The sequence below is a fragment of the Scaptodrosophila lebanonensis genome, unplaced genomic scaffold, assembly GCF_003285725.1.
Source record: "Scaptodrosophila lebanonensis strain 11010-0011.00,11010-0021.00 unplaced genomic scaffold, SlebRS2 tig00000043-arrow-pilon, whole genome shotgun sequence".
NCBI classification, from domain to species: domain Eukaryota; kingdom Metazoa; phylum Arthropoda; class Insecta; order Diptera; family Drosophilidae; genus Scaptodrosophila; species Scaptodrosophila lebanonensis.
Window position 1 is genome coordinate 3,798,998 of NW_022060545.1, and position 20,217 is coordinate 3,819,214.

The 20,217-nt window shown below is 37.7% G+C and overlaps 1 protein-coding gene across 1 annotated transcript; it reads left to right on the forward strand.

The window, feature by feature from the left end:
- Positions 1-371: 371 nt before the first annotated feature.
- On the forward strand, positions 372-17,551 carry LOC115622281 (protein phosphatase Slingshot). Its single transcript, XM_030516183.1, has 8 exons — positions 372-594; positions 13,842-13,928; positions 14,422-14,538; positions 14,604-15,054; positions 15,576-15,928; positions 16,109-16,289; positions 17,147-17,339; positions 17,438-17,551. The coding sequence occupies exons 2-8, from the start codon at positions 13,908-13,910 to the stop codon at positions 17,466-17,468; spliced, it is 1,347 nt and encodes a 448-aa protein (XP_030372043.1). The 5' UTR covers positions 372-594; positions 13,842-13,907; the 3' UTR covers positions 17,469-17,551.
- The last annotated feature ends 2,666 nt before the right edge of the window (positions 17,552-20,217 follow it).

Here is a 20,217-nt window from a genome sequence, read left to right on the forward strand (position 1 = left end):
CTGCACAACTCGATTTTACATATTTCCCGCGGCTATTTTGCTGTTGTTGCTACTATATCCACTATTCCTTCTCAACTTCTGACTGCAAACTTTAACTACATATGTACATATAAATATGCGCAATAACAAGGAAACGAATGCAGTAGCAATTTAGGCAGCTGTCAATCGTTAACATTTTAGCATAAAATTTTAAACGAAATTTTTGGTAACCAAAACTGAAAACAAACCAAAATTCCGGTGCGAAAATAGTTTTGGTGCGTTATCGCTTTCGAGGCTGGGACGGCGATACGCATATGCAGTGATATAACAGAGAAGTGTGAGCAGTTGAAACCCCCCCCCCCCCCCCCCTCGCCCGCAGAGACGTTTGTTGATGTAGCCCGTGTCTGCGTGTGAGTGTATGTGTGTGAGGGGCCCCGTGCATGTGCATGCTGGCATGTACGTGTATGGGTGTGTGTGAGTGGGCGAAGTTCTCATTAAACGAAGCCGCCACCGCACCATGTTAACGCACCACTGACCGCCAAGTTGAGGAGGAACAACCACAATAATAAAATCGCGGTAGCAAGCAGGGGAAGCTAAAATACTTGTAACAAAAAAGTACGTACCCCACATTTATTTAAATGCTTTTATGAATTTCTGTTTACTCAGCTGAATTACACACACACACCCCCACCCAAACACTCCTTCCAGCATTCGATTTTCTTCATTCCATTTTTGCGCCACTTTTGCGCCACTTTCTGGCCCTGCCATTGCCGAACTTGGCGCAAATGGCTAGAAAATTATATATTATATGGCATAATTTGCGGCGTTTCAGCTTTTTACTATGAAAAAATAAAATGCTAGGGAACGGAATGGTGTCGGCACGCAACTCGGGAATTAGTAACAGTCTGCCTGCCTCAAGCTGCCGCTGAACAACTTGAGCATGGGCATAAATCATGCCACACATGGCGTATGTGTAATATAATGTGCATAGTCCATGACAGAGCTACCGAGCTGGCCAAATGTGCTGTGAAGTTGACTGAGCCACTGAGACTATCCTACCAACAATGCTGACTAAACAGTGTATGTGTACGCTTGCCAGCTACTTACAACAATCAATTCGATTGCATCTGCCCGGCCCAACACGTTTCTACACATTTTCATGCATGAGCGATGCATGATTAGTCTCTATACCGACAGCATATATGTACATCTAAAGGTACATACATATGTACGTATGTTATGATGACACTTCGTTAGCATTTCGATGACTGCAGTCAATCACATTGTCTCATGCTCGACCGCCGTTTTGGGATTGCTCATACGCAGCGTGCTCCGTCCTCGGCGGAATTTTGATTGATATGCAATGCCAAAGGCCATGACTTTGTTCGATATTTGAACACGGCACTTATGGGAAGCTTCAGCTTAAATGTTGACAAGAGCTAACAAATGTTGTGATAAGTCCGCAGCTTTTCAAACTACACTCATAATATTTATTTGAATAATGTTTAAATACAAGTCCGTAAAGCTGGTGTGTAGATGCCATTGAGTGGAGTATAATAACAAAATAATTCATAAAAATATAGTGTGCGATACGAAACTAAATTAATATTATTATTTGTTTGTACTGAAAGAGTTAAGGAGTTAAAATGAAAATGGAAAGCTCATAAAGCATGGTTTTCGATCTACCTTGCTCTCTTTTTGTGAAAAAATGTACATATTTCAGAACTTTAGGGTTGGAGTCTTCATAACTACGCTCTAAGAGATTATTTAGGAGGTTATTAAAATAGAAAATCAATTCTTTATGATACCATTGAAGGTAGTGGGTTAATGATTAAATAGCAATCATTGTAATAATAAATAAGATGCCTTAATTAAATATAATTTATGTGTATATTTTTGGGTATGTAGTGCCGATTATTTTTTGCGCAGTTATCCTAAGGCAAAAAGTCATTATCAAAGCAGTAATTAAAACTTTATTTGGTATCAGCACTTATATCAGAATGTGTACATTTTGGAAACTTCAAAAATAATATAATCTAAAATCTAGAAAATAGTTCCTAAAGCGTTCAATACATATCGGTTATTACAAGTAGCCTACTTTTTTGTAAGTGAACGTTTGTAATACTTACAATTAGTAATGGCTCAGTTTTTATTTACGGATATTATTATTATGGAGGGGTTTTAGAGTATATGTTCATGTATCAACGCAGTTTCTGCAAAAGCTCGCAATGTATCTATTCTCAACTTTAACGCTGGTACTCTTTCTGGACGTAGTACTTGCAAACACTGAAGTCTTGCATGCCGAAGGAAGATCGTCCAAACGCGCTAATATCTTTAATTTGACTATTACTGGTGGTGGCGTAGTTATCGGTGGAGGGTCTGGGCAACAATCGTGGAAAAAACTCTCCTTGCTTGACATTATTCTTTACGGCATATTTGGATTTCCTGTTAACGGTGGCAAAGGAATCGGAATTGGAATTGGCAAGATAGACTTTCAAGTGGGAAAATAATTGTTTAACTCACTGTACCATTTAAATGAATATATGTACATGAAGGCAAATAAGCCTAGCAACTGACTGAAGACATTTTCAAAATAAATAATTTAATATGATGCCAGAAGCAGATCTGAGGAGTAGGCCCTTTCAGTTGTGTATGAAATTCGTGACGCAACAAGTTCCGCATTAACTAACAATTATTTATGGATATTTAATAAGTAATAATAATATTCGATATTCATGGCTCAAAGTCTATATAATGTCAATGCAGTTTTATTCGTTGAAACTTCGCCATGCACCTCATATCAATATTGGCGCTAGTATTCTGTCTGTACTTAGTCCACGCAAGCTCCGATGACTCGACTGTAAAAGGGAGATCATTGAAATTGCCTAATATATTTAATATGACCATAACTGGAGGTGGAGGAGGCGCAGGATTTGGATTTGGACGCGAAACAGACGGAAAGCAGGAGACCAACTGGTTTTTGAGGCTTCTTCAATATATTTTTGGCGGAGCGGATGGCAAAGGTGGGGGAGGTGGTGGAGGTGGCTTTGGAGCTGGCAAGATAGTAATTGGGGCCGGAAAGTAAGCCGCAAACATATGCAACAAAATATTAAGTAAAATATTGCAAAAAGAAACCTGCAAACACGGAATGCAAGCCCCTTTTAAGAAACCAGAAAAAAAAATGTGCATAAATAAGAAAATAAAGATTGCAATTAAAGCATTTTACAAAACATACTCGAATGCTATATTCGACAAATATGTTAATAGGTGCCTTTACTATATTTGGATCGAAAATTAAATAGTTCTATAAATAATATAATTCAATGATTTTATTGAAATTTAAGCACATCATTAAGTATAAAAATTTAAAAAAATCTTAACTTCTCGCCAAATTAAAGGATGGCAACAAATTAGATTTGTAATGTTGGGTAAAAATTCGTTATCGCAAAATCAACTGCATGCATATTTCGAAAAATTACCCAACCATATCTGAACGATTTGAGGCTGTCGTAAAAAAAATAGCTCACTATTTCTAAAGAGCCACAAGATGAAGCTTTACAGTACGTTTGTTCTCGTCAGTATATTGGGTCTGAGCATTGCAAAAACAACAACAACAAAAACAACAAAAACACCAACAACTAGAAGTAAAACTAAAGCTCCTTCCAAGTTGACTGTTACAACCCCAAGTTTAAGGCTAGATACTACCACCTTACCAATAATTATAAAAATTGAGGGCCCTTTCATGAACGCAACTGTTAGTGGTACTGGAAGGAGTTTTGTTTTTGGAAAAGAAGACAAGCACTTCTGGGAACAAGTTTTTCAGTCCATCTATGACTTTGGAAAAAGTGCCTTAAGTTATTTGATTAAATATTTTCGAAAAAGTATTGAATGAATTCGTAAGAGACTTGTGGCAATGCATTGGAAAATATATCTGCTTTTTTAATTGTTAGCGAGATAATAATAAATTATTAACAAAGAAGGTCCTCTCCTTGCGTTTTTCTAACTAACTGATTCATCCTGAAATACCTATTTCTAAGACACTAAATTGTAGTTCTCAAGAGTCTAATATTTTGCAACCCATTAGCTTGAAGAACATGAGCATTTGTTTTAGGAATAAATATGCACCACAATTTGTAGAGTTCAAGTCATGAGTTGTCTTTATTATTAAAATCCTTCTATATATAGTCGTCCCTTATTCCCGGCTGTATTTATCCTCCGTCTGTGCTTACCAGCATAATGTGTGTTCCAGTAACCGATTATTATTATCTTACAATTTATTAAAGATTCCAACTTCAATTGCTATTATTCCGAACATACCTAGAATATTCTCTACTCATATTTCTGAGATGGTAAATTTCGTTCTATAACGTACTTATTATAAGGGTATCTAATGCACTTTCCAGACTTGGAAAAACATGCAGTTGTTGTTAAAATCTCCAAACTCCCGCAATCACAGGCTGTTGTTCTGAGGAACGATTTACGATTCCCCACAATTCGGCTGATTCACACACTATTTCACATTCCAAGCGTGCCAATTACCATTTAAGTTTTCCCTTTTGTTGGGGACAGAAAAACGCACACGCACCACCCGCCTCTTTTCATAATAAATAGGCATAAATAAATAAATTAAACATCATTTTGCTTAATTTCCCACGGTGCGCACAAAACTTTATGCCAGCATGTAGTCACATGCTCGTGCATTGGCTTTCCTCGTCCGTATCCGAAAACAAATTAGTTCGAAAGCTGACACAAACACAAACACACTCACACAAAGGCTGTGGCATTTACAAAAGGTAGCTAATTATTTATTTAAATTGGGTTTGCAACGCGAATGTTGAACGCATTAACTTCAAACTTGTAACATTTCCATTTCATTGCATATTTTAGTGCAGGCGAGACCGAGACCCAGACCCTAATCCCTGCCACATACAGAGCCAGTGGCTTGCATGCAGTTCCAGCAGCTGCCAGCTTAGCCATTGGCAAGTGACCTTCGCGCACAGTCCCCACGCAACCCAACAACAGCACACCTCCCCCCCACCCCACAAAAACACAGAAAATGTACACAAACAAGCAAAATCATTTCAACGGTGACTGACAAGGCAGCGCGCAAGGATTAGGCTGGAGGACCAGTTGGGAGCACAGCTAGTGGAGAATTTATGCGGCCGTATGTCATGAGCGCGTTGAATGCAGTTAATTAGTTTTAGCCGGGCCTACACTTTCTATGGCTCCCAGAATGGTAAGGCAAGTCTAGAGTCAACCTTGTTGGACTGTAACATCCACTGCAGGGTATTTGAAGGAGAGTTTGTTTTGAAGTCTTGTTCAGAGTACTTCTGAAGAAGAGATGCAAACTTAATTAAATTCAATTCACACAGTTAACAAATATAATTCAAGGACGTGCCGCCATTTCCGTTACTGTTTAAAAAATTAGCATTAAATTCCATTATTTTGAAACGTTTCTTTGGGAATTACTAAAACGCAATAAAATATAACAGCCGTTGTTTCGATTTAACTATTCAGTTTTACTTCCCAAAACGAGCCTTAAACTTATTGCAAATTATTAAAAATATAAGAATATAATATAACCTGCAAGTTAAGCTCTAGAGTTATCCTTCTTATTGACTGATTTGATTCACAAGTTCAAAAAGCTCTGAACTTCTTCACAAAAAAAAAAAGAATTATCACATTCAAAAATTTGAAAATTTTATTTTTGGGTTATGATTTGAATTGGTATTATCTGGTTGGTGGAATCTTTAATTTTAAGTAGAATTATTCTTGAAACAAATATAAATAAAATTAGACTAAATTTTGTCAAATAATTGCGAAAGAATTCGATATACTTATAGTAAGTACTCAATGCTGCCATATAATTTAATAATTGTCCTCCTTAGGACAGATGTTAAATAAAGATTTTAAAAAAAGAAGAAAGTTCTTGAAATTAATTTCAAATTGCATAAATTTCAGAACAAATATACTATTCATTTATTAGGATAAAGTTTTCTTATATATGCAAATATAAGTAACAAATTGGTTATACATTACAAGCAGGTTTTAAAAATTAAATCCCAAGGAATCCCAAGGAGGAAACTATAATTTAGTATAAAATTCTTATGAGTTTTAATTGTAGAAACATTATATAGATTATGACCAGAAAACTTTTCCATTCGACTTATTTGTGTGCAAATTATTTGCCATTGCCACTACTGCTCTAGATTTTAAAATTTAATTTAATTTTTTAATTCCAAAGTCAGCGATGCGCCTAAGTGCATTAAATTAAGAATTCAAATCTTGATCGATAGGACAAAGCCAAAGTTTTCAACAAAAAACGGAGAGCTCTTGCAACTAAATCCTTGAATCCTCCTCAAGCAAGAAGGTCCTACAATATTCCAATTAAGAATGCAAGCATTAACAAGTTTTCAAGTTAACAAAGCCCTATCATGGGTATTTTTTTTTTTTCATGCTATTGGAATGACTAATTCAAAAAATCCTGCGAGCGACAGACTAACTTTATTTGCATTGCTCGCCCATTTAATGGGCTCTATACGAGTACTCTACAACGACGTGTCTGCTGTCTGTCTTACTTATTCGAATGCCATTCGAACAATTCGCTATTTGTCGTTTTCACCCAATCATGCTGATTAATTTAAGGTACACTCGCAGTGTATTTAGCCTCCTTTCTAAGCAACTCAGGCATTGCAAAGAACATGACAAAGTCAATGTACACGCTTTGCTTTGTGTTTTGCAAGGAACGCAGGCAAAAAAAAAAGGACTAAACTGTGACTAAACTTTCGGCCACTTGTGCAATTGTATTTGTGTGTCTAGAATTTTAATGAATTTACTTAGGATAAAGCCAAGTGAACACAAAAGGTCGTTCGTTGGCCCAAAGCACATGGCACACACACGCGCACAAACACGCAAACACCTGTGTGCACGTGTAACTGTTTGTTTGTCTGTTGTGAACCGTCTGCTTTTTCGCTTATCCTCCGCGCATCCTTGCAATAGTCTCGCATGTTAATTACTTTTCACTTTTATTGCCTTTGTCAACGCATTGCCTGCCCATCCAGCACTTAATCATGACGGACTCAGTGGGCCCCAAACCAGCATATAGGCATATATATCGCAATAATTTGTCTATACAGCTGCGCCCATAGACTGCCTTACGCAGCATTCTTGCACGCCCATGTCCAGCCTAAGGCTTTAAAGTGTGTGTGTTTAGGCGCTGAAGCTGCTGCATGACAAATATTTGCATTTGACCCGACCAGGGCCAACTTATTGTTGCACGTTCAAAATAAATATGAATGTGTACAACAGCAACAAACATAAATTGTGGGCACTATTATGGCTCTGGGCCATAAGGCTTCCAACTGCGTCGCAATGTAACATACAAGATCAACAGCAATGTATAAAAAAATGGCCCAGAGGGTGCGATTAAATTTACTTGTGAAATGCGTACATATATCTTAAGCTATGGGGATTAAGTTCGACGTACCGATTGCTTTAAAAACTTCAGAGGTCACATCCACAATGGAAATGAAAAGAAACGACAGCTTTTCACAGTTCTTCTTCTGGCATAAATTTCTGTGGGTGACATTTATTTTGGCAAACATTTTGCAAGAGTTCAATAGTAGCCGTAAGGTTCAAAGGTTAATAAACAAATATGAGAAATATATTCTTTCAAGCTACCAGTGATTCATAAGTTGTTGCAATAAATCTTGTTCAGTGATTTGAAAACAGAGCTGTCATTAAATAAGTTATTAAGTTATCGGATAAAAGCGGAATGATTGGGGTTGGAATGTGGGATTGAATTGGTTTGAATGGACTTAATATTAAAGTGCGAGCTTTATCGTCTGCTTGGGATCTCGGTGACAACGGGAAGGGGACAGCGGAGGAAACTAAAGCCTACCAGCAATTCCATTTGGCAGGAAGTGAAGCGACAGACTGAGCACCTTCGATTGACAGAAAGTCTTTTGATTCTCTTGAATCAATAGAAGCCTGGTAATAGCCCCTTTCTATTAAAAGCTGTTTATAAGCAAATTTATTTAGAATTTATTAATCCAGTATGCATTCGCCTACCAATATGGTAGCTTTAGATAGTTGACTATAAAAAGCACATCAAAATAAATCAGTTGTATATATTTGACAATGTTTAAGCATATATATATTTTATTTCAACACGTTTTATCAAGTTAGTTTGGGGTGCTATTAAATACTATATGGCTATAAGCTAGTTTATTGCCACTCTGGAAAGGTTGCACACCCTCTTCAGCTATGCGATCGATAACTTTCCATAGCAATAATCGATTAATCTGCATAAATAAATTATAACGTATGAAAAAAACAAAGTCATTTTGTTCAATTATCCAATTATTATTAGTGCAATGTAATAATTGCAGGCCTTAATCGAAAACAATTTGTACATACATTTCAAATGTAATAATACTTAATTTCACTTTAAGCCAAATTGCTATATATGTACAAGTATGTATGTGGAGAGAGGATATATAATACCCACCATTATTCACCCCACACCCTAGCGCACTTCTATGAAGACGACGGCGACTTGTAGGCTAAGCCGACAGCTCTCCGTTGTCGGTTGAAAGTTTCTTTCCAGTTGCCAGTCTGCTGACTTTTTCCTCGCCACAGACAAGACGGCGCTGTTTGTGCCACAACTGATGCCGGCCGGCAAAGCCACAACAGCCACATGCTGTCCAAATTGTCTGCCAGTTAGTCTGCCTGTCTCAGAAGTAACAAGACTTTCCCTCTTTTTTTTTACCCTCCCAATGATGGAAACAATTTCCGCGTGTTGTCATGTGGCAAATTTATTTAAAAAAGAAAAAACGAAAAATAACACAAAACTTAATCGCCATCAAGCGTCAAAGAGGAGAGTGTGTGTGTCCTGTTGTTTCATGCCTCATAGCTGCTTCGGCTATAATCATTTATTTTATTTTGCACAGTCGTTGAGCTTTGGGCAACAGCAACAACAATAATGCCCCCAACGGGCGGGCGACGTCCTTTAGTTTATTTCCATAAGTGATGACTCAGTGGCAGTCAGTGGCAGTACAAAATGGAGTCATAAAGCGGATCTACTTAACTACAACTCGCTTGTGGGCTTGTGGGCATTGAATGTAACTGCGTGTGTGTGTGTTAGGTGTGCCATTTACTGGCGCACATATTTTATTGGTCATGTAAAATGTAAAATGTCTAAATAAAATAATTGCCTGCATGCCTGATTCCGCCAACCCCTGAATGTTTGGCTGCCCCTTTGGCGCACGCCATTACCAACCAACAGCTGGAAATGGCTAGCCGCTTGTTTTTTAACGCCATTGACATGACGACAAGGCCGAGGTCGTCTAATTTATTTAGATAGCTTAGATGTGAATGCCATTGAAATGTAAATGGCATTTTAAAAAATCATTGCATGTGCCAGGCCCGCTCACAAACACATCTGAGCGACCAATTAAAATATCTTTGAAAAGTTAAGCCAACCACGACTTTTTCGCCAACTTGCTGTTCTGAGAGAATGCAATTTTGTTTTATCTGATTGCGTACCAAACAACGAAACAACGTTTAGCTTTTTGGGACTTTCCACATTTCATGTAAATTACTGTGCATAAATTTAACTAATAGATCATTCTAGCCATTTATTTAAACAAGTTTTATAATCACACATATTTATTCTCTGAAGTTGCTCACCTTTTTCAAATTTGCCCAACTAATCCTGCACAATTTATTTGACATTTTTGTTCGTTTTTGTTTATGTTATGTAAAGGAATATAAATGCAATATTTATGTAATTTACATTTCCTAATTTGTGCGTAATTTTAGGGAATGAGAGTATCTTGCCCACGACCGACTCTTTTTGACTCTTCAGTATAATTTATAATAATTATCTGTGCCCGTAAAAAAGATATAACACGTACGCTTTAAGCGTGGGGTCGGAATATTCATTGAAGCAGACAAGATCTACAAGGTGTATTCCAAAGTAAACAGGACTTAAAAAAAAAAAAAAACAGAACAAATGGTTTTTTGGCAAAATTAATTTATTTTATTCAAAATAATCTCCTTCTGCTTCAATACAGATTTTTGCACGATCCAAAAGCATGTCGAACGAGGGTTTTAGCTCGTTGAACAAGCCTTTTGAATGTTCGGTCAAAATGCGATAAATCGATGGTTTGGAGATGTTCAATTCCATTTCCATCAATTTCAATGATGATTTCGGCTGAGTTTCAATGGAATTTTCAGTGATCACGAATTTTGATTGGCCCACTTGTTGATCGTCATTTTTGTCCTCACGTCCACTTTGAAAACGTTGAAACCACTCGTGCACTCTGCTACGGGATAGGCAATCATCGCCATAAACTTGTTCCATCAATTGAAACGTTTCGGTAAAAGTTTTACCAATTTTAAAACAAAATTTAATGTTGGCTCTTTGTTCGAAGCAAACATACTGACACTTAAAACGCAATAACTTCACTTCCAATCAATGAAGTGTCGTGAAATTCTCACTGGACAATCGATAAAGATAGCAGATTCTAACGCACCGACATATAGATAGCGCCACCAGGGGGCGCTAGATTCAAAAAGTCCTGTTTACTTTGGAACGCTCCGTGTATATGATGTGGTCTACTATTCTTCCTTCTTCTTACACCACAAAAACAACACATCCTTACACTTTTTAGTGAAGGGTATACACAAAATGTTGATTATGACTGCAAGCCAAAATAATTTCAATCACAAGACTGTTACTTTGCGAGCTTTTTAATCCTACAGCCCTTTGTCCGAAAAAGAATTTTGCATATTCATTGCAAACAAATTAATTTTTACCTGCCTTGGCCCTTAATATTTGTCTGGCTAATTAAAAAACGCTAGCAGACCAGATAACAAATATTAATTTTCATCAAGGAGAACAAACATTGCCAACTAGCTGCATGAATGTCACAAAAAAAAAAAAAAGAAGAGCTTGGTGCCAACTCGGCCAAAACGGCAAACGGCGGAACTAACAAATGGCGAAGAATGTCAAATTGGCAGCAAACTGTGTCGACGGACGAGCACGTGGGGGTCGCTGGCAGTTGATCACTTAGGCGTAATTGAAGGAGAAGCATTGGTTAGGTGAGGCTATAAAGGAAATTGGACGAACAATTGGCAGGCGTTTAATTTGATTAAAGTTGTGCCACAAATTTGAATGCGCTATTTACGGTTCATTTGCCACGTCATTGGCTGACGCTGCGCCCCAAAGCATGCAACACATTTCTGCTCTTTTGTTCGCGGCTGTACAAGCTACAGTTTTTTTTTGGCAGCCTTCCACACACACACACACACATAAACACTAACATACCAACACATAATCGTAAGTACACACAATCAATGCGACAACAAGATTTCATTAGAAATTTGTCAGCCTGTTCAATAGAAATGTGCACACAAAATGTTTTCCAATAATATGGCTTAAAATATTTGGGCAGCCAAAAAGAACGCACACTAACACAAACTCAAATATATTCACAGCATACATACATATATATACATATAGTATACTCATACAAATGCCATATCAATTGAATTGAATTGCGAACGGAATGGTTGGCCGATGTCCGCCCACTTTTTCGCCAAGTCGGCCGTTTCAGCGTTTTTGGCACATTTTGGTCTATTTTAAGCTGAAATCCTTTCTGGGCGCAGGTAAAGAGCTGAATTTGTGGCACTCTGTGTTGATCAATTGCTTGCGATAGGATGGGGCAACTCATTTAGCTGAGCAAACGTGTCGTTGTCGTTAGTTAAGTGACAGTTGTTGCCACTGCTGACGTCGCACACGTGCCTTATCTGTAATTTGCGCCTTTCTTGTCAACTGGCCCGCCCACTCGTTACCCATTAAAATGCACAAGTGCCGCTGTCGCAGTGTCAACTTGCCCCGCCACGGCTTCTGCTGCTGTTGCTGCTGCTCCAGTGCGGTGCACCCATTAACATTATCCGACGCAGCGGCTGCGGCAGTTGCATGTAAGACGCGCCACTTGCCACACGTTCGCATTTCAAATTCAATTTGCTTTTACAGTTCCTCTCCCTTTTAATTCCCCCACCCCCATATGTACATATGCGCTTGCATACTTGTTTATCTGTGTGTGCGTGTGTGTGTGTGCTTATGTAAATGTATAAATTTATGAGTCCGCCTACGCGCATTTCCGTAGCATAACCGCGGGCGCAGCCTTAAATGTTAGTGTGTGTGTGCCAAAGATGCGCGAATTATCGCGGACGAGCAAAGACTAAATCACTGTGATTACTATAGAAGTGTAAGCTGAATGTGAACTACAAACGGAGAACTTTTCGCAGTTGCGAACTGCGTATCTGAGAATACAATTTCCGAAATTGAAATAGTCTTATAATTGAATTAGTCCGTGGAAGAGTAAATTCACTGCAGCTAAGCTTATCTAAAAATGACTCCTGGTCTTGTTGCAAGTTCAGTTAAGCCAGATATCATGTCAAATCTAATAATAAACTTATTTATATATAAAATTAATTCAATAAGTAAATGTTGGAAACATTCACTGCAGTTGAAGAATTAACTAAGCCAAAGAGGCAATTGCACTTATTTTGACTTGACCCAAATTCATTTAGTATGTGTTTTGTGTATTAACTAGCATTTATTTTTTATTGAATTACCCATTGCTATACAAAATTTATAGATATGTGTATTTTGTTGATAGTTATATCTCAACTCAAATCTATAAATCTTTGGCCAAATAGGAAAAGTTTCAACAAGCAAGAAAGGTATTAATTTCATTCTGTTCTCTCAGTCTAAATACCAATTTTTCTCAACTTTATATTATATGCATTTATAATTCAATTGTTGATTTATTTATAGAAAGTCCTTTCAAATTCAAATAAATTTAAATCAAAACAATTTAAAGAATTAAATTATTTTTCATTTCATCTTTGGTTAGGTGAATTTAACAGTGATTTACAGACAGTTATCCAAGAAAGTGAAAATCAATCGTGATTATAATTGTTGTGGTATGCACAGTTTTCTGCACATCACTGTTATTTACACAGCTTGTACTGTTAGCTTAGCAGCCACTACTTACTCTTGTTACATAAGGCAGGAGTTGTCTTGCGGTATTTGACTTTATGATGACGCTGCTGTTGTTTATTTTACATACGCTTAAATGGCTTAAACGTGCGCCAGACAAGTGACTGTGATGACAAAACTTTTATTGTTGTGCCAAAATTTACCTAGCCTACTTTTGAGGGCCAAGCAAACATATGCCATGCCATATGGCAGGCTTATAGAATATAGCCGAGCTAACTTTTGCCATTTGCTTTCTGTTCAATAACTTAGCATGAACCTTATGAGTAACAGAATTGAATATTATCGACATTGTACATTGTCAGACCAGACCTGTCTGTCTAGATGTCCATAAAGTCCGCTAATGAGTTGCAGCCAAAGTCAGCGTCAAGGTTTGTTTACTTCCGCTGCCTTTTGTGTCTGTCTCTTGACTGTGTGTGTTTGTTGTACTATACTGGTGGCTGTTGCAGCTATTGTTTTTTTTTTGTTGGGTTGCCTTCCACTGACTGTCACAACAGCTTAGAAGGCAGAAGCTGCCACTTGCACTTTCATCAGGGGCAACTGTTGCAATCAATGGCAACTTACGGGTAGGCAGAAAAAAGGGATGTGGATGTGCGGTTGAGCGAAGGCTTAGGTTTCCGCCTTCGTAGCATAGCCTTGGAGCAGTCGGTGTGTAGATGTTGGCATTTATGTATGTATATATATGTATGAGTGTATGTATGTGTCTGTACACTTGCCCTGAACTTGTCAAGCAAAACACTTTTGTTGTATACTTATGAATATGTATGTATATTCCTCTATTTACTTACAGCTTTTATTCTCTTCACGGCAATTCATTCTGAAATTGAAGCAGCGCGCCACTCATAAATGAAGAAACATGGGGAATGGCATGAACAAGGTGCGTACATATATCGAATTCGCATTATTTATTTATTCTAGAACATTTGTTGCTGTTGTGTATTATTATTTTGTTTTGTTATGGCAACCATTCAACGCCCAACAGAAAAGTCAAACTATGTTAGTGATAACAGAGCTTAACAGTGTGCTGTTAACGGTCCGAAGACATTTCTTTTCATTGCGTTTCAAAGTGAAGAGCTTTCAACATGGAACTTCAGAAAGCTGCCATCTGTTCAAAAAAAGCAAATGGCAACGCTTTTAACATTCAGCAGCTGTTACTTTGTTCTCCTACACATTTTACCTGGTCGCCCGGGAAACAATTATCAATCAAATTTTTCTATTTCATATTAAGTTGAAACCACAATTACTTATTTACAAACAAAATGAACTGGCACATGGGCGAGGTAGAGACAAAGTACTCATGCATAACGTTTATATAAAGTTATAGGCTTTTTTGAGTATTTTCAATAACTTAAAAGTATTTTTTCTCAAAGGTCTTGCCGGGACTATACGTGGGCAACTACCGAGACTCCAAGGATCATCAGCAGTTAGAGAAGTTCAAAATATCGCACATTATAGCCATACATGACAGTCCGCGGCGCCTGCTGCCGGTGTGTATTTACAAAATGAGCATGAATTATAATTATATATAATTTAATTTTTTTATTTTCTACAGGACAAACACTATTTATGCGTCATGGCATCAGACACGCCGGATCAGAATCTCTCACAATACTTCTCTGTGTGCAATGATTTTATTCACGCTGCCAGACTGCGAGAGGGCAACGTACTCATCCATTGTCTGGCGGGGATGTCGCGCTCCGTGACAGTCGCCGTCGCATACATTATGACGGCCACGCATCTCAATTGGAAAGAGGCACTGAAGGTGGTTCGCGCGGGTCGGGCCGTAGCTAATCCAAATGCGGGCTTTCAAAATCAACTGCAGGAGTTCGAGCAGTTCAAATTGCCGGAGGAGCGACGACGGCTGCGCGAGCGGTTTCCATCATCGGCATTAGAGCAATTGGATCGTTTGAAGTGCATCATGGCCCTGGACAATTATCAGGAGCTCTTACAGAATCGTGACATATGCGAGGGCAACTGCTCTCGCGGTGAAAAATGTCCCACAGGTGAACATACTTCCGAAGCGGCGTTAGTCGCGAATAGCTTAGGGAACCTTACAACAAATGTAGCGTACACGCTCAACTTTGCTGTGGACAAGTGGAAGGCCAGTACACTGCATAAGGAATTGGAAGATGAACTCAGAGCGCCGTTTAGCAGCAGCTCAGGCGAGAATATTATGCCAAATGTTCGTTACTACAATCCCGATGGCAATGTGGGACGCTTTGTGAACAATCTCGATGAGGATGCGGGTGATGATGAGCGCCATGGACCATCTGCGGCACATATGAAGCGATTAGCTAGAAAATTCGTAGAAGAACAAAACCCTGTGCAAAACGATCAGCACGTGGCACCGATGCAAAACCAACAGAAAGAATATCAGCCAAAGCCGCAGCAAAGAAAGCGCCGAAAGTCCCTGAATAGCCAAAAAGATAAAACATAAAACAAGAAATACAGCAAAAATATCCGCAATAGCCCAATAAATGAATCCCAATCTTATGTCTCTCTGTTCTTTTTTTATGTTCCGTAGGCGTTTGCAACATGGACCCCACGAAGGGCTTGTTCCGCCGCCGTCCCTCCACCGCATCTACACAGTCGCGTCTGCGCGCTGCCTCCTCTAACAGCAACACTAGCCTAACAGTCAGTGCCATTGCTGGCACAGCTCAGTCCTGTCCCACATCGCCCAAACATTCGCCACTACCGCGACGCTCCGTTGGCGGTGAACGCATACCCGAGGACGAGGAGGATTGCCAGCAGTCGCAACAGACCCAACAGGCACCCACAACCTCGTCCGAGGCGGCGGAATACGCGGCGGCTATTGAAGACGCGCGTCGAGAGCTCCATCAACGACAACAGCTGCAGAAGTCTCCATCACGATACAGCGTCAGAGGTAGCAGTGGTTTTGCTGGCGGAAGCGGTGGTTTTAGCGGCAGTAGCGGCGGCGGTGGTGGCGGCGGTGGTGGCGGTGGTGGCGGTGGTGGCGGCGGCGGCGGCGGCGGTAGTGGTAGCAGCGGCGGTAATAGCGGCGGCGGTAATAGCGGCAGTGGTGGCTGCGGAAATAGCGGCGGTAGCAGCTCCAATGCCAACTCGGCACGTGTCAGCAGTGCTGGCAGCCGTCTGATGCGCGCCGAGGAGCGCAAGGAATCAGCAAATAACTCGACGCAGCTGCAACGGAGCGCGAGCACTGTAAGCGGCTTTGGTGTACGGCCCCGAAGCAGTCCTGCAGGCTTGCATGCTTACACAGGTGGGTTTTTGAGAGACCTTAACAATAAGTTTCAAAAAAAAAGGGGAAAAATATATATAAATAAATCGGGTAAATCCATTAAAATCAATAACAATAAGAGGCACAAAATTGATCTCTTTCATTTGATGAAAATTAAAGCTTATAGTATTTGTTTTTCAAGATAATAATATTAAAAATTATATATAAAAAGAAATCGGATAAATCCATTAAAATCAAAAACACATAATTGATCTCTTTCATTCGATGAAAATTTAAGCTTATAGTATTTGCTATTCTAGACTAGACTATTCTAAACTAGATCTGTAAAAAATTCGACATTCGCTGTATCAATCTATTCTAAAAAAATATATAAATAAATCGGGTAAATCCATTAAAATCAATAACAATAAGAGGCACATAATTGATCTCTTTCATTCGATGAAAATTAAAGCTTATAGTATTTGTTATTCAAGATAATAATATATAAAAGATATGGGCCAACTAGATTTGTAAAAAGTTCGACGTTCGCTGTGTCGATCTATTCGAATTTTGTACGATTTAAAGTGTTACCGATTGTGAAAAAACATTTACATGTACATACTTTTTATAAACGAAAATTTGAAGCTTACATTATTCCCATTCCGAAAACACTAGATTAAACTAACTACAGACGATTAGCCCAAAACAAAGAGGCCGGTATATTTCTATCGTTCCAAAGCGTCTTCATTATCTTCACACAAATACTAGACGTTTGGGACACTCTCTTGAATGAATTAATAAGCAATAGCAAGTAAACTTCAAAATTCATGAAAATAAAATAATTACTCAAACGTTTATATTTTCCAAAACTGAAACTAAATTGTTTGTTAAACTTACAGGTTCTGTCCCCTCCTCCGTCCACGGTTCACGCGTGGATTTGCGCGATGCGGACAAGGGCTCAGCCATCTATTTGGGCTGTACGGCTCCACGTGCCTCTACCTTGTCCATTTCTTCGCGTGGTTCATCGGGTGGCTCGGCGCCGCCATCGCCCTCCAACACACCACCCGCCAGTCCACGGCATGGCGTCAAGAGGTGAGCTTAGGGCTGTCCCTAATTGAAAGTGCTGTGTGTTTAGTGTGTGTGTGCTTTGTGGTCGTTGTCTATTGTGTTCTTCGTGTTGTTGCTTGCAGGTCCACCAGTCTCGTGAAGAAGCCAAGATGAAAATGCTTGCCCAGCGTCGATGAATGCGCTTCAATTTTGTACTTATTGTTGAATTAATAAAAATTCGTGTGCTTCGCTTCGAATCCAAGCTTCAAACTTTATCGAAGACTAACTAGAAGGTCGCAACAACCTGCTGAGTTAAGAAAAACAATGAAAACAAATTAAACTAAAGAAACTAACTGTAAACTGCTCTCACTTGCATTTTTGCAACACGCGCGCGCGACCTGCACCCAAAAATAAACTCCACTCCCGGAACATATTTGTGCCACTTTAAACACTGACTAGCCTCCCAGAGCTAACTTTGCATATCTCACAACTTGACACACACACACATCTACAGTGTAGATTCTACACCCACAAACACGCACACACACACATACACGCACACACTGAAAATCAATCGTTAGCTACTTTTTGGCTTATTGTTATATAGACTCTAAGAATTAATAATGGTTGGTCGTGGAGGGAATTGAGATTTTCGAGCCACAATGATTTATAAATGATTTATAAATTGCAGCAAAAAGCCAAAACTGCAGTGCCAAGTTTGCGAACCCAAAACTGCGATTCCAAAAAGGCAACATTCTTATATACATTTCATTTATAGGTTTTGGCAACTAAAAAAAAAGCTATTTTACCAAATATTTTGATTAAATTAACGTTTTCTTTTGTATATTAAAATGGTACAACTAAATGGAATTAATTCCAGTCTATTTTGTTGGAAGCGAAATGAGAAACTAAATAATAATTTACTCATTTCCATTTTAATAATTTGTATAATTCGTAAAGCATGCTAAAACTGAAGTTTACTGAAGAGAACACTCTAAAGAATTCCATTTAAATTAAACTTTTAGCAAAAGAAATTATTTCATTGCTTTTCTTCCACTGAACAATTTAAATTAAATTGAAAATTACACAAAATAGGATAATAGTACCGCAGTTTTCTTCCAGTATGCCTTATTTTTGTATCACAATTCAATACTTTTGAATTGGGACAATTGAAGGAGAAGTAATAATAGAAAATGTTAAGAAAACAGAGATCAAAAATTACCTTTAAAACGTTCGTTCCATACAAAATTATTATAGTAATTTTTTTCTTCAATTAAGAGCAAGTAAAGATTTATGTATTCGAGCTTTAAAAATAGGCCTCGATCTTTCTCTGAAATCTATGTTTTCAGTTTCGCAAACAATACGTGGCACTTGCAGTAATTGGCAATATTTTTTTGAAGCTGCAGTTTTTGGCCAATCCGAAGAAGTTGTTGAGCACTTTTTAAGGAAACCTAATAAAAAATAAATCAATTTGTAATGCAATTGTTGAGAGATTATTTTTTACAGAGACGCATTTAACAAATATACTTAGCGTATTTATATGAACTCGTGTATTTGAGCAGAAGATTTGTTAACCCATAATTTTTGGCCTTAAACTAACCGAAGGCAGTTGTTTACAAATTCTGCAACTGCCCTGTTTGTTAGTTTTATACTCGACCACCAAATGCAGAGAAGATTTAATTGTTGGCAGTTAAAATGTTTATAAAATTAAAATATGTATAACTAATACAGATTGTAAAAACAATAATAATTTATAATGTTACAATGCGAATATTTTTGTGTAGATGAATTGTTGTTGCAATATTTTTACATAACTGCAGAATTTTTTATAGCAACTAAAAAGAAAAACAAAAACAAAAAAAAAACCAACAAATGCGTTATACATCTAGAAGATTATATAAAAAATGTTATTTAGGAACTTGTTGCATTGTGTAGCATTATATAAATCGACAGTTGAATAAAATTAGAACATATTTAGAATCACACACACACACACACACACACACACACACACACACACACACACACACACACACACACACACACACACACACACACACACACACACACACACACACACCCAGAGGGAGTCACACACGCACACACACACACACACACACGCATACACATTTTTAGCAGCGAGTTTTGAGCATTAAGCGAACGTTTTTTTAAATTGAACAATTTTAAATAACTTATTGGAAGTGTGCTTTAAAGCTTGTGGCTTAAACAAATTTATTGAAAAAGGAATACAAAAGAAGAATATGAAACACAATTATATTGTAAAATTATTTACACGTACTTTATACCAAACCACATATACATGCATACATAATTAAATATATACATACATACATAAATACATACATATATATATATATTTATATTTAGCAAAATTAAGTTCAAACAAAAGCAATCAAATTGAAATTCCCTATTAGAAACTAATATGAATTATGTATAATCATAAATTTAAACCAATTATCGAAAGAACTATTTGACAAACATTTTTGCAAGCTGGCTTGAGAAAATTTGAGTGAAGAATCAAATGTTTATGTTATGGACATATGCTACCTACAATATATATGCATATGTTCATACGATATGCACAAATCGGTTTTAAACTAAATGAGGTGTTATACAAATTAGCAGCAATGTCTTGAAGACAACAATGTTTGAAATAAAAATGAAAACTAAAAACGAATCAAAATATAATTTTTATAATTGATCTCGGAAATATTATTATTATATTACATATACTTTTATATACTTGTATATATAATATCTTTGTTATTATTTTAGTTTGCTTAATTTTCCCCAAAATTGAAATTGAAAGAAATAGACTTCACGAATTGTTATTTATTGACAATACGAGTACATACATACGTATAGAGGTGCTAATTGTATTTTAATTAGACTATATGCTAAT

Bases quoted from the DNA above. Each gene is read 5' to 3' on its own strand.
- LOC115622281 (XM_030516183.1), top strand. From the start codon at position 13,908: ATGGGGAATGGCATGAACAAG. The intron at 14,539-14,603 runs GTGTGTATTTAC...TATTTTCTACAG, and splicing joins GTCCGCGGCGCCTGCTGCCG to GACAAACACTATTTATGCGT. The intron at 16,290-17,146 runs GTGGGTTTTTGA...TTAAACTTACAG, and splicing joins AGGCTTGCATGCTTACACAG to GTTCTGTCCCCTCCTCCGTC.